This window comes from Ptychodera flava, chromosome 16 (genome assembly GCF_041260155.1).
Source record: "Ptychodera flava strain L36383 chromosome 16, AS_Pfla_20210202, whole genome shotgun sequence".
In the NCBI taxonomy this organism is placed as follows: Eukaryota; Metazoa; Hemichordata; class Enteropneusta; family Ptychoderidae; genus Ptychodera; species Ptychodera flava.
The window spans coordinates 24,128,043-24,142,897 of NC_091943.1; the positions used below are offsets into that span (position 1 = coordinate 24,128,043).

The 14,855-nt window shown below is 39.3% G+C and overlaps 1 protein-coding gene across 1 annotated transcript in view; it reads left to right on the forward strand.

The window, feature by feature from the left end:
• The first annotated feature begins 1,050 nt into the window (after nucleotides 1-1,050).
• LOC139114380 (uncharacterized) overlaps nucleotides 1,051-14,855 on the forward strand; it is a 37,208-nt gene continuing 23,403 nt past the window's right edge. Inside the window, exons 1-6 of the mRNA XM_070676092.1 lie at nucleotides 1,051-1,565; nucleotides 5,282-5,416; nucleotides 5,801-5,923; nucleotides 6,394-6,522; nucleotides 7,123-7,322; nucleotides 12,388-12,585. Coding sequence (XP_070532193.1) covers nucleotides 1,133-1,565; nucleotides 5,282-5,416; nucleotides 5,801-5,923; nucleotides 6,394-6,522; nucleotides 7,123-7,322; nucleotides 12,388-12,585 — 1,218 coding nt within the window. The 5' untranslated portion in view covers nucleotides 1,051-1,132. The remainder of the gene's footprint in view (nucleotides 1,566-5,281; nucleotides 5,417-5,800; nucleotides 5,924-6,393; nucleotides 6,523-7,122; nucleotides 7,323-12,387; nucleotides 12,586-14,855) is intronic.

The following is a 14,855-nucleotide window of genomic DNA, read 5'->3' on the forward strand; positions in this document are numbered from 1 at the left end:
CTTCCCAGCTATAGCTGTGCCCTCAGAACGAGGCTGTATGTAAAACTTTGCTGTGTGTAGTTGTATTATCAGATCGAGGTTGATATATATAAACTTTTTGCAGCTGTGCTGAGCTGAGTAAGTTTCTTACATATAGAACCTCGTTCTGATACTTCATCAGACCGAGGCTGATATAAGATTTTGCAGGGCTGTCAGATACTGTAGAAGTCAGCAGCAGCCTCGAAAACGAGGCTTAATGTAAAATCTCCGAGCTGTATCAAAGTCCGATGTACGTATACGTACGTATGTATGTATGTATGTATGTATGTATGTATGTATGTATGTATGCATGTATGTATGTATGTATGTATGTGTATGTATGTATGTATGTATGTATGTATGTATGTATGTATGTATGTATGTATGTATGTATGTATGTATGTATGTATTCTACATATATATATATATATATATATATATATATATATATATATATATATATATATATACATAATTCCTCTCTATATATACATTTTCCACCTCTTCTATCTCTAAAAAGAGCTTGATTGTGTAAATTAATTTTTTTACATTTGGCGCCTCGTAAGTTCAATAATGGCTTTAGGTGTTGAGGTTAGGACTAGACTGCTGCAAGTGCATAATGCTAACACACCCACACCCGCACCCCCACGCATACATACATACATACATACATACATACATACATACATACATACATACATACATACATACATACATGTTTACATGGAGAGAGAGAGAGAGAGAGAGAGAGAGAGAGAGAGAGAGAGAGAGAGAGAGAGAGAGAGAGAGAGAGAGATGATTGCCCTAGTTATATTCTACATTATGGAAATAAACAATAATTTTCGTTGCCTTTACGCATGTCCAGAGTTAATGAAATGTACGGTTGATTGATCGAACGCCAGTGTCACCAGAATTTAGAGATGGTTTGAATTTGAATTAACATTTTTCAGCCAATCACCTTACACGAATTCTAATGGGAATTACGGGGGTAACCAGATGATTGTGTACATGCAGTACAGCAACAGCATCTCTACATATACCTATGAAGGCGCTTCGATTATACATCGTCTGATAACTGTTCGAGAAGGCACCAATTATCTTTTATTCTTCGGGAATGAGTACACCAAGTGAATTAAATGAAGGTGATGATAGCGCGATGGCGTCCATTGGAGACACAGACAATCAGGGCTCGAGAAACTGCTCAAGTCTGGTTGCAAATTTTGGACAGTCGACAACATGTCATGGAGTGCAATACATCCTTGTCGGTGACTCTTTACCTAGGAAATTAATGTGGCTGGCCGTTTTCTCCATCGCCGTGGCTGTCTTTGCGTTCCAAGCTTACGAACTTGTGGCATTGTTCCTAAATTATGACGTTAGAGTTAACATCGAAATTGGAACGGCAACCAGTTTGGCCTTCCCAGCGATAACAATCTGTAACACGAATAAGCTGCGACTGTCAGAAATAGAAAAAAGCGAACAGCATCAAGACCTGGCTAAAACGGATCCTGAACACCCTGACAGCGTCCACAGGTTGTTATCGTATGAAGGTAAATCAGTTATTAATTAGATACATAGTTGTTGATTCGTCATCCATAGCCCTCATCTTATTCCTCCTCATATCCTGGGTATCATTTACAGTGAATTGCTTTGAAACATTGGCATTAGACGAACTAGGCATATTGTCTAAATCGAGGTGTTGCCAATACTGTCAGGTTTAATATAACAGCTGAGCGGTAATATGAGTCGATCATAAACAAATCAACTCTGCAAAAGTTGAAACATTGTCTAACTGGAGGTCAGACATAGTGAAAACAACACCACCCAATCCACACACATCACGTACCGTGGACGAAAACGACAATTCTCCGCGCTGTGTTGAATTTATCGCCGCGGTGTGCCTTGAACGCAGTCACTTCTTGTTGCTTAGTTCAACAAAATCTAATACTTCGACGAATTACAATTACATTACAGCATTACAATTTTAACCAGCACACAATCCATACACATCCATTCAAAAATTTACAAATGCGAAAGGCGTAATAAACCACAGGCGCGCAACGATTTTTAAAACCACTTATCTGTAATTTAATGGTGAAACACGCATTTTATTAATAACTGTACAAACAGAAATCATGCGGGCAGCTTTTAAGACATACAGTGAGCATCGCCCAGAACACGGCTGTGGCCGCTCTGCTGTTTCCTACACCTTGTATAATGTGTGCAAGACAGCCGAGCGGCCTCAGCCGTGCTCTGAGCGCTGCTCCCTGAATGTCTCAAAAGCTGCCCGCATGATTTCTATTTGTACAGTTATTAATAAAATGCGTATTTCATCATTACATTACAGATAAGTGGTTTTAAAAATCGCCGAGTATATAAGTAACGGCGGAGCTGGGCGGCCACAGCCGCGCCGTGCACTGCAGTGATGCCAACAAGGAAGGTCAAACATGGCCGATATAGTGCTTCATCCAAAAATATCAAATCATAATACATGGGAGTCCATTTTATCTTTCAGCGCAGTTACGTTCCGACGACTGTATCCCTTTAAAGTTTATTACTTACAGCTGTCTCTCACTGGTCAGCAAAAAAAGATTTAGAGAACGGAAAAATATTGCCTTTAATTTATAGTGACGAAACTATTTGAAAACAATTATACTGTGTGTTCTGCTCCAACCTAAGTCCAAACTCTCAGCAACTTTGCAATTTATCTCTTTCAATTTTATGTAATGACCGAGAGTGGGACAGTTATCCTATGAGTACAATAAAGCTACAGAAAATCGACACGATATATTATTAGTTATAGCCAAGGTCACAACTAATTTTGTAAATTTTAAATTAATCTTGCACCGCAATATATGACAAGTCTTTTTTACCGGGATCGATCATAAAAGAGTTACAAGATCTAAGATGCAAAAATTGTTAGTGGTTCCTGCTACAAATAAGCATTTTTATCGAAAAGGATTTACTGTAAATAGTGCCAATCAGTGAAATAATGTCGATTTCAATACAAGATCTATTAACTCATTGAGCAGTTTTAAAACTGCTTACCCTAAAGCTTATTGGAAATAAGTTTTGTGTTTGTGAGTTTTAGTTTTCTTGTCAAGTTGTTTTTGTCGTCTACTGTGATGTGCATTCATTTTCTCTTGTTGCAGGTTCACTCCTGGCCACTTTTTTTTGTGCATTCTATTGTGTTAGCTTTGTTTGTCATGTCTCATGTTGTTCTGCTTTGTATCAGTTTGTATGTTCATCTGAGGGCTCTGGAAAAGATAAGAATCTTTACTGAAGCTTACCAGGCTACCCTCGTTAAACAAGGTTTAATAAAATAAAATAAAAAATAAGCAAACGGATAAGTTGTACCATATAATGCGTTTTCGCATAACATAAATAAGGATAGCATGTAGTGTCTTCTTCTAAAATACAATAAAATGTTTAAAGGTAGAGGGGTCGCCAATACTATGGACGTCGTATGGGACCCATACGACCTATATAGACATTTTATCCTTGTTCGTGGACGATTGACGAAGGCCAATAGATGTTTGCCGTTATATTATCGTAGAATGTAAACGAGGAAGATATAGAGACATCATGCATGTAGATTTCGTGAATGAAATAAATTATTTATGAACTTATGCTTTCACAGATGCCGTTTCGAAGACCTAGTCCGTGGGCTGGAGGGGCCCACCGTGCACCCCCATAAACCTACTACAATGGTATTTATTGTTCTGTGGGATCTGGTGAATTAGAAAAAAGATGTCAACATTGGATATTTTGGGATGCACTACTTGTCTGCACTTGTTGTTGATTTGCATGTACCGCGAAAAATGACGAAAAAATGGCTAGGGGTAGGGGCTAATATGTCCTCCTCTACATTAAGTAAACTAGCATAAAATAGCACAAACTTTACATTTTTTGAAAGCTCAGATATTGTTCTTTCTGAGAAACACCACATTTAGCAAAATAATTTTTTGTACATAGCATAGGACGACTTTAAAATGATTTTTTGGTGACAATTTTGAATTTTTTTACCCAAAATACCATGTAACAATTGTGATTTACTTTTTATTAAGCAAAATTTTGACAGTTTTTTTGTGTTTTAATTATTTGTTCCGACATAAAAAAAAGAAAAAAGTGTTAACATTAGATATTTAGCTATACATAACTTCTCTGGAGTCAATTTTGAATTGCGTGTATCTGTATGTGGTGTGCAAAAGCTAGGGGAAGGGGTACAACATTCTTTCCTTGATGAAGTAAGCTTGCTTGAAATGCCATGTACCTTATAGTTTTAGAAAGATTAGATACTGGTATTTTTAAAATGCATAAGGTTTTAGTACAAAAAAGTCTGACGTCATAAAATTGGATAACGTTTAATCGATTTTTCTGGTGATTCAGTATTTTTCACCCGAAGAAAAAACGATGACTATGGTTTCCTTCCAATGAAGCAAATCAAACAGATTTATGGATTCTATTTACTAATTGCAATGTGCTGAAGAAAAAAGTGAATGTCAAAATTGGGTAGATACCATGCATTGTCTCTAGTCACTAACATTGCAATTTTTGCTACATTGATATATCGTGAATGAGAATTTTATTGGCATGCAATGAAGTAATACACAGCTTATAAAAAGACTTTAAAACGCACCCACATAGTCATATTGCCATTTTCCCTTAATGTCAATAGATTGTTGATGACTGTCTATTTTTATAATGTACTTTTTAAATTTTGATAAGACGTATTTTTAGAAAATTGTCCGTACCTCCTTGTCTTACTTATACAGCAAGCATCACTAAGAATCTATTAGGCCGTGGGCTAAAGGGGGCGTCTACGTGCACCTTCCCCCCCAATCCCACAGGATAACAAACCTGTATTTTTCAGAAGCCTGGGGATCCCGAGAATAAGAAATGGGATTTTAACAGACAAAATATAGGGACTCAATAGCTGTTACGGTCATGTTTTGAAGGGTACCGCAAAATCACGATGTTGCGACCAACTTGCATTTTTGTCAAACCTGTCTTCTTGTACGTCATCTACTGAGCTTACTGGAGGGGGCTGCACGGTGGGCCCCTCCAGCCCACGGATTACTAAGGCCCCGTCTCATCTTCTGAGTTTCCTTTTTTGCCAACAAATCATTAACAAGGTGGTAAAAGACAAATTTTAGCTTTAATCGAAGAGAATGACTACTTACAAAGTCACCTTGTTCGAGGGCATGTACTTCTTTTTCCGGATGTAATGGATGTAATGATTTGAAAAGCTTGATTCTTTTTACAGTCCTTCAAGGCGGCAATTGCTTGCCTGGGGATTACCAGTGTCTCGACGGGGAACGGTGCATCAAACCACATCTAAAATGTGATGGATATTATCACTGCTGGGACGGTTACAGCGATGAAGTCAACTGTTCTTACCGTAAGCTGGAAATATTTGTTCATTTAAATTTCACATAATTATTTTTAAGTTCCTTTTCATTTTCAAGAAATATACGATTTCACTTGTTTTTTGGCATGACCACTTGCGTCAAACATTTAAATGCTCGATATAGTAGCCAAGTCACGCATCATAACAACGCCTTTATAAGGTGACTGAGGAAATATTTACCCATTAATTATTGAAACATGTTAACCCGCAGAAATAGATCTCTGTAAAATGTGTCTATGTTAATGTTTTTTCTCATCTAATTAACAAAACATTCTGACTTAATGTAAACATTGAGTAGTATTTAGTCACATAATCTACAACGCATCACTTATTCCCAATAATTAAGAACGTTCCGCTTGCACCTTTTTCACATAGCTCCGTGCGGGGATGAGGAGTTTAACTGCGGGCAGGCTGGATTCCATGGACTTTGCATACCAAAAGAAAAACATTGTGATGGTGTCCATGATTGCATAGATGGAATAGATGAATTAAAGTGCAGTAAGCTTTTTTTTCGCATAATTTTCCGGCAATTTCTTGGCAAAAATAGTTCTGTTCGTTCTTAGCTGGTTTGACTAATTTATGAGTCCTTAAAGTGATTTGCTCAAAAAAATACGTTATGCAACTTCACAATGTAGTCAACGTTTGTTAAGTGGAGCTTCCCGTAACAAGACAGATACCTTTTGAAGTCTACTCATTGTCATCGTCATCGTCATTGTCATCGTCGTAAACCACATGCCTCTTTACGGCAACGGCTTCTCGCGGGGATTCACGGAGGAAAAAACTCTGGCTTAGCAATGACGTCGATTTTGTCCTTGTGCAGGACTTCACTCTATGTAACACGGAAGTAAATGCCGTTCACCTGGAAATACTTGATTTAGAAATGCACATTTACTTATGAATTAAGCAAAAGCAGAACAATCGCAGCAAAATGTAACTCATTTCTGCATGATTAATTTTTACCAATTCAGCTACATGTCCTGATGGAGTCACGTGTGATTTCGAAAATGATGGTCGCACTTTTACTTGCTTACCCCTCAAAAACCAATGTGATCGATTTCCTGACTGCACAGATGGCACAGACGAGAAGAATTGCGACCGTAGGTATTGTCAGCGTACGCGTCCTTAGATTAGCTAAGAGTATGTCATGTTTCCTTTCGTTTGGTTGTTACTTCGAACTGCTTCATCTAAATCAGATTTTGCACCCGAACCATATTCAATGTCAATTGTAACCAACATGCTTGTTGCTGTCCTGTATTCCTGTTTTTCCAGATGCAGATGTTTGGTGTGACGAACTTTTCGTTCTCAGAAATTGTATCACTTTCAATTTTGATTTATTCCGTTTTCGTTTGTTAAATGGTTTTTGCTCTAGTACATACATGACTCTAGATGGGTAATCTTGCACGCGTCAAGAGTAATGCTTTAATGGTTATTCATAAGCACTGCATCTGTTTTCCATGTATTGAAATACCATTGTCCTTACGCAAATTTTGTAAAAAGTAATATTTGATCCTTAAATTATTGTAGGATGAAGTTAAATTGAGAGGTTTTTCAGTTGAGAAAATGCCTTGGTTCCAGTCTTAGTGCGGACAAACATCATCAAGTGACGCAGGCATGATCTTATATGGATAATTAAGTCTGAAACGATTATGAAATTTATTTTAAATTATTCTCTTTTCAACTTATGTATAATATGACAGTAAATGACCAATGCCCAACGCACACCGTGCATGTTTGGAGCAGTCCTGAAGTATTGTTCTCTGTCAACTACCCAAGTAACTACGATGACGATTACCGATGTTCATGGATACTTTCTGCCTATTCATCTTACTGCATATTGCTCTCATTCCTGGATCTCGATATTGAACCGAGCGAAGATTGTTCAAAGGACTACCTTGAGGTATGTTCGTAACACCTTGCTGATTTGTTCGCCCTGCGCTATGGTTCACTGCAGTTTTCTTCAAGTTGTGACGGTAAACAGCAGAGAGTCCTAGGCTACAAGTTCAATTTTTGCTCCGGTAGTGCAGACTGTGTTTGATAAGATGGAAAGACCGACTGTGCTCAGTGTTTCACTTCATTTTACAAATTTAGAGCACTTTAAATTGAAGAACATGCCACATTTTTGCTTTTTGTTTTATTCTGCGAGGCCCTTGTCTTTCTGAGAAACCTCTTTTTCTTTTTCCGTCAAACAATTTTGCAACATCATGGTACATTATCTTGCTATGCACAATGTATTGAAGTGTTAGATTGGTAGTTTGTATTCACCTTCTAAATTCTTGAGCTCATGCAGTGGGTATGCATATTTAGCAATACTGCTTCAACAAAATTTGAGAATCATCCAAGTTTAGGGTCAAATGAACAATATAATATTATATAAAGACTTAGAGCTATGATAATTAGAGGTTTTTACCCAATATCCCCTGTTCCTGTGTCGTATCGGCACGAGTGTCATTTGTGCTGCGTCAGACACTCGACTTCGTCTCGTGTCTGACGCGGCTGATATTTTACGGTGAACGTCACTAGGATGTAGCAATATGGGCATGGGTATATGATAATTATATATAATCCCATGATATCTTTCTCTGGTTGACTCGTGTTTTTCGCGGAGCCGCACAACTTCGAGCCGAAGATTTTATATTTATCACATCAACAGTCTTCTTATTTTTCTTTTGACGTAGATGGATCAAAATTATCGTAACAAATTGCATGAATTTCGTCGCGATTTGTGTTTTACTTGCGCGGATTACTTTCATTTAAAGAAAAAAAGAGGTCCGTAACCATACAAGGAGATGCTTTCATTCATAAATCCCATCAAGCTGAAATTGGATACATCTAATGGTATCTCCACCAACCAAACTTACGGATTCGGTCACGTGAACGTGTCAATCATTGTCTCGCGCTGTACCGATGCCAAGGCAAGTCGGCTATGTATCGGCGGACATAGCTTTCACCGTGCTAGCGACGGATAGCCAAGTGTTCAGAGTTATTTAGAATATTTACAAATAAATTTATGAAGTAAATGCAACGACACCATCGAAACAGTAATTTTTTCTCAGAGATTCCGTGGCTTTTCAAAATATCACACAAGTTTACGACCGTGGCGAGCGCGAAAGATTCCGTTCGATGGCACACGAGTATACCTCATTGCATGTTTATGCCCACAGCGGCGCTGCCGTCACCGGTCTCTGCCATGCCGGTGTCAACTCGCTTGATGTTTGCAGTGACATATATCTCACCCGTAGATACATCCTAATTTTACTTGACCGAAACTCTGTTTTGAGTGTTGTCTGAGTCAACTTTCGAAGTACATCGGATTCCACAGCGCTGCACTGCACAGCTCAACAGCTGATGTCTTCGCTATAGCCTTACGCCGCGCTACAGCCTTATAGGTTTGATTCCGAGCAAGATTTTACGGATTTTTTTTGTATGATGAAGGAAATTTATCGTTGTTATTCGAATGACTTTATGCTTGTGCCTTCTATGTCGTACTCATTTATTTAGTTGAACTTCCATTGAGGTATAGATTTCAGGTTTATCGCCAACCGGGATCGCCAGGTACGACGTCCACATTAAGCCTTACGACGCGACTCGACTGGCGCTGCGACGTTACTAAGTTAAGCCATTACAATAAAACGTCCGGCGGTATCCCCATCCGATTCTCGGGAACACCTATAGTTTTAGCGACTCGAAATTTCGCTGGACATGCCTTCTATGTTTCCATGTGTGGATTTATCGGGTCACCTTTTTGTAAAAATGTCATGAGAGCACGGCATCGATCACGACAAATCGGTCTATGTCCACGTCGCGACCCACATATATGAACGGTACCATGCAAGAAAAAAGTTCCGGTTGATGACGTACAACAGGGGTAATTCGGATTTCTTATCCGTCCTGTTCTTCGTCACACAGGTGGGAATTCGGGCCAGTTCATGTGATAATATATGTTATCGGGTAACTCAACAGATCAGTTGATGTAAACATTACCATAATATTGCATCAGGTCGTCATGTATGTCAACGCAGCGTTCTAATAGCGAACTTGCTAAATGCATGGACGAAACGAAACGAAAGGAACGATACACGCCCTTTGATTGGCTAGACGCTGCAACGTTCGTTCTTTCGTATGCAATCCTTTGTTCTGATTGGATGCACGAAAACGACGAAAGAGTTTTCGCTCCTTTCGTTCACATTCTTTTTCTTGATTGTCTGAACCACAGAGTAACATAAAGAGAGTGGCAACACTTGCATGCCTTTTGTTCCATGGTCGTCTCGGTAGACTATTGGCTTTTCATATTAAAATGAGCTTAAAAGTGTTAAACTTTTTGGAGGCTTGGTTTGTGGTTGATAATTACACGAGATTATGCGAAACATACGACGAGATGGCATCGTACTGCCAGTCGCGTAGCAACCATAGTTACTTTGTGAGCTCTCAGGCCAGAAACACTGCCTCACGCCAATCAAAACATAACACGCCAGCAGTTTCATAAACATGTCATTTCTTGGCGCACGTGTAAAAGACGGTATGACTGACCGTAAACCATTGAGTAAAACCAGACAGTATCGATAAAAGACTTTCAAATTTGGTTCAAACACACTCATTATATATTCATAAAAATATTAGAGGAATTTTTAAAACGGTAAAACCCACTTTCCTGAAGCTCAAAACACTCCCGTTTTCGCCAGCACATCAATTCCGATCAGCACCACACGACAACAACAACACAAGCTTTGTCGAACATACTTTCGCTTAACAATTGGTGAAATCCGAAAATTACCGAAGGGTGTATGGTCGGCACTCTTCGGAAAAGAGAGCCAAGAGCTTCGTGAGGCGAGGCAAACATGGATTGCTTACGTAACCGCTTCACGCCTTAAACAATAGCTGTTGCCACTCTGTCTGATATTACTCTGTGGCTCAACGAAAGTGACGAAAGATTTGCATATTCATTTTGTCTGCATGGAAGGGCGAGCTGTTGTTAATCAAAATGCTGGCGCCTCGCTCTCATTATATATTCACCATGATGTAATTCCGCCGTCTTTGAAATGCAAGGAATAAAACTGACCACGGGTTCATGAGACCACTGAGACTAACCGAAACACGTTGACACTTCGTTTGACGCGCTACACGAATTACACAATGGTTGAAGGGGGGGGGGGGGGCGACACCATATTATGGTGTAGATAGTGACAATTTGTATGATTGACGTGCGGATTTGTGAGACCACTTTCATGCTTTTACACACCGCGACACGTTGAAGTTCGTAAATTATCCAAAGAAAACGATGGGAGCCATAACTAAACCGCGACTTAGCCGAAACCGCGACTTATTGAGGCGCGACGTAGCGAGGGTCCACTGGACTTTCATGATATGGCTTGAATGGAAGTAACGGTGAATAAACTCTGTTCAATCTGCGTTCACTGTTATTCCTTGTATTTCAAAGACGGGAGTTATTACATGGTGAATATATAATAAGAGCGAGGCGCCAACATTTTGAGGAACGACAATAGCTCGTTCTTTCCAGACAATCAGTAAAATGGTTATGCAAATATTTCGTCACTTTCGTTAACCCAATCAAGAAAAAGAATGTGAACGAAAGGAACGAAAATTCTTTCGTCGTTTTCGTTCAGCCAATCAGAACAAAGGATTGCATACGAAAAGAACGAACATTGCAGCGTCTAGCCAATCATAGGGCGTGTATCGTTCCTTTCGTTTCGTTTCGTCCATGCATTTAGCAAGTTCGCTAATTTGACAAAAGCTCGCTCAGCCATTGTAGCAGAGCTAATTACATGCTTCTCAACTACTATAAACGGTTAATGCAAGGACAAAGCGTTCGTATGGGAAAAAGTGCTATAACTGATAAATTGTCAAACACATGGAGATAATTGAAACAGTGATGTAAAATTCAGGAAATGTGTTTTTAGAACAGCTTTATTAGAGCACTTTCCTTGCACTTTCATCGTTGTCACTTTTTCGGTCTACGCATGCGTCACCTCTACTGCCAGAACCGAGCATAGTATATACATGCACCTCATCCCTCCTCAACTATGCTCCGTCCGGGGCGCTTATTCTCGATTCGACAAAGGTCGCTCAAATTGTAATTCCACTTTCAATATTTTCGATATAATATTATGCGTACAGCACAAATGTTGACATAAAGTAATAGTGATAGTGTCTTCGCATGTCGCAGGCAGGTATACACTGGGTTTGGCCACAATAATTTGCTCTGTATTGCATTTGCCTTGCAGCTCGTGCTTTAAGTCGCGCAATGTACAAAAATCTCGCGTACATCTGCCAAGGATGGAAATTATTGCTCAATTCTGTTGTCATCAGCTATTTCCTGGTCATGAGGCCTATAGCGCCTGTTTATTACCAAGAGGGGCCTGCGTTACCAGAAACACATTACTATTCCCCGAGGCTATTGACCAAGGGTTATAGCGATATCTTTCTGCTGGCACACGGCCACGAGACTCATGATGTATTAGGTTATGATTTGGAATGTGTTTTGATATTATGCACGGCAACAATGCATTGTATCAGGTTTACTTGGCAATTTCTCCACAGTGGTAACAGTAGTAATTCTTTCTTCCAAAAATATTCCAAGCATATTTAACAACATCCTTGGTTGCACTTGAATCTTTTTCGTCGATGAGCTGGTCAAGTTCCGACGCTGTTGGAATGGATTCGGAAAATTGTGCTGTTTTAGAGAGAGGCACGTCCGCTCATCCCGGACGCTCATCGCCAGCCATTGTTTCAAAGCTGCAGAAGACACTTTGATCACGTGACTGGGCACTTTTCGAAATTTTCTCAAAAACTATTTCCCTAGGGGTATTGTGTTTAAAAATACCCCTTAGTCGATTCTGTGGGGGCTCGACGTATCTTTTTCCCCGTCACGTGACGAATTCTGGCGAATCGCAACACGGAATGAGCATGTGACGTGTTATACCGATTATTATCGCCTTTATTGACAGATAAGTGACGTAGGCAATCTAAGCATTAAAATGAGATACTGTGGAAGTAGAATCCCACCGTCGTGGCGTTCGTCGTCCAATACTGTCAAAATAGAATTTGTCAGCAACGACAAGATTACCGGAAAGGGTTTTCGCATGGAATATTTCTCGGTCGTGTGCTCTTCATCCCAGATATCAGATGTTACTTCTTGGAGCGAGGTAGGTGTCAAGGTCCAGGTAGAATATACGGGAAGCAAATTACATTCTTGAACTTTGGCGAGATAATAAAATAGAGAAAATCGTTCACTGCTGACAAAGAGTAACGTCTTTACATGACAGCATGTACATTTGTCAGTACAATAGTCACTTCCAGTGTACCCGCTTGCATAAGTTAGTACATCCCATAAGGCCGCGTTCAATAAAACTTGGGGGGGGGGCTGGAGGAATTCCGCGGGGGATTCGAAAATTCTGGGGGTAGCCAAGGGGAACTTGAAAGTTTTGCTCTGCCGATAGGGGGACCTGAAAATATTTTGGCTCCCAACATTTTGATGTCGTCCAATGGTTCTAATGTTAGTAATGATTGAACAAAATCTAGAACCGTTTTGTCGCATTTTATGACTTTAATCTCAAAAAATCTAAGCATGTAAGAATGTAAAAACAACAAGTTGGCCTTGTAATGGGGCAGGAGCTGCAACTGTTGATAACTATTTCAATATTTCTATGCAATGTATCAAATACAGTTTTTGGTGTCTCTCTATACGCATGCTGAAAACAAAGCCCGTTCGTCTAAATATTGGTGATAATGTAATTAGAGTTCAGACAGATAGTTATTTGTCAATGATACAAATGCACGGTAAACGTAGTCTGTGTTGGCAAGCTGAATACTGGACAGTTCAACATGCTGTAGGGAGTAGAACAAGAACGCAGTTTGTATGAACTGAACTAAAATTTTGTCAAAATACAAAGTTAATACAGATACTGCCCTGCTACTACCTACGGGCATTACTAGTGTCACTGTCACTGCATACTGGCAGTGACAGTGAATAAACTCTGATGTCTGATGTATTTTAAGAAGAGTTTGGGTCATAGGACACTCAATTGACAGTGAAACATACATGTACACAAGAGCAGGCCAGAGAGCAACACATAGAAGACTAGGAGACTTTAAGTTAACAATTATTATGGATTTTTGAATTCTGGCATATGAGAATAATCAAGTATTAGAGGAAAAAGATGGGGTCACCGTGCTTGATCTTATACAAATCTACAATGAAAAGTCAGTTTTTCTCAAATCACTCAAAATCAATATATAAAACCATTTCTTTCAAGTTCATGAGGTCTGGCTCCAGGGTCCATGATGCAGTGAATGAAATTTTCTCATCTCATCGTACAATAACACAGAAGTAAACCTTTTAACAGTAAAGACTGTAATTTAAATGAAAAGAATGTGTGACTAAAATAAATCATTTACCTTTTTACAAAATTTGCTATTGCTTTTATTACATCCAAAATTTCTGAGATTGAAACATTTATTTTATGGAATATTTTGACCTTCCAGTATTGTCAATTTTGCGAAACATTTATAAGTAGCATCTAAGTCGTACATGTCTTGTACTTTTTAAACAAACATTTTTGGTAGGTCACTGTGCTCAGTTTTTCACAATTTGGCAAAATGTAGCCAGGAACTCACAATTTTCATACGCTTTCATGATTGTAATTTTGTGTACTTCTCACAGCTGGTGCCATTGACCTAGCCAGAGTTGGATAAACTCAAGTCGGCTTAGACTGATGAATCCAAAAAGTCCACTGATGTACTTAAAATGAATCAATTTAAGAACTTGCCTTAGGTATATGGCTCTACAACCTACTGGTAAAAGGTAGTAGTGTTCAACATATATGTGCAGAACTACGCAACACATGTTTATTTTTACTCTGCGTGCATTTCTAATAAACATGCGGCTATATGATAATGGTAGAGGGGGGGAACTTAAAATCTTTGATGATATAGAGAAGGGGACTTGAACTTCTTGAGGGTATTGAGGGGCATCTGAAAACAATAAAATTTCAATCGCGATTCCTCCAGCCCCCTTCTGATCACCTTTTTTTGAATGCATCCTTATGACAAAATGGTCTATCGGCTGCTTTCGATTTTAGTGGCTTTTCTGTATTTTATCCTTTCAGTCGCGACAACATGTCGCAATTACATCTCACATTCCTGGCTGCTGGGAGTGCGGGATCGAGAGTGTGGGATAAAAATCGATCCCACACTCTCAGAAACCGTCCCACACTCTGCAGTAAATATTACACGACCTCTGATTGGATGATAAGCAGTCTGTTTTGTCCACGCGCAAAATGTTATCCAATGGCACGACGAGTAACACACGGACTAGAACTACAAAGTAAGCAGGTCAAAGTACAGCGGCAGACGACAGAGTTGTCACGATTTTTGATAATATTGTACGTGTCCAATATGAATTTAACGCATTTTG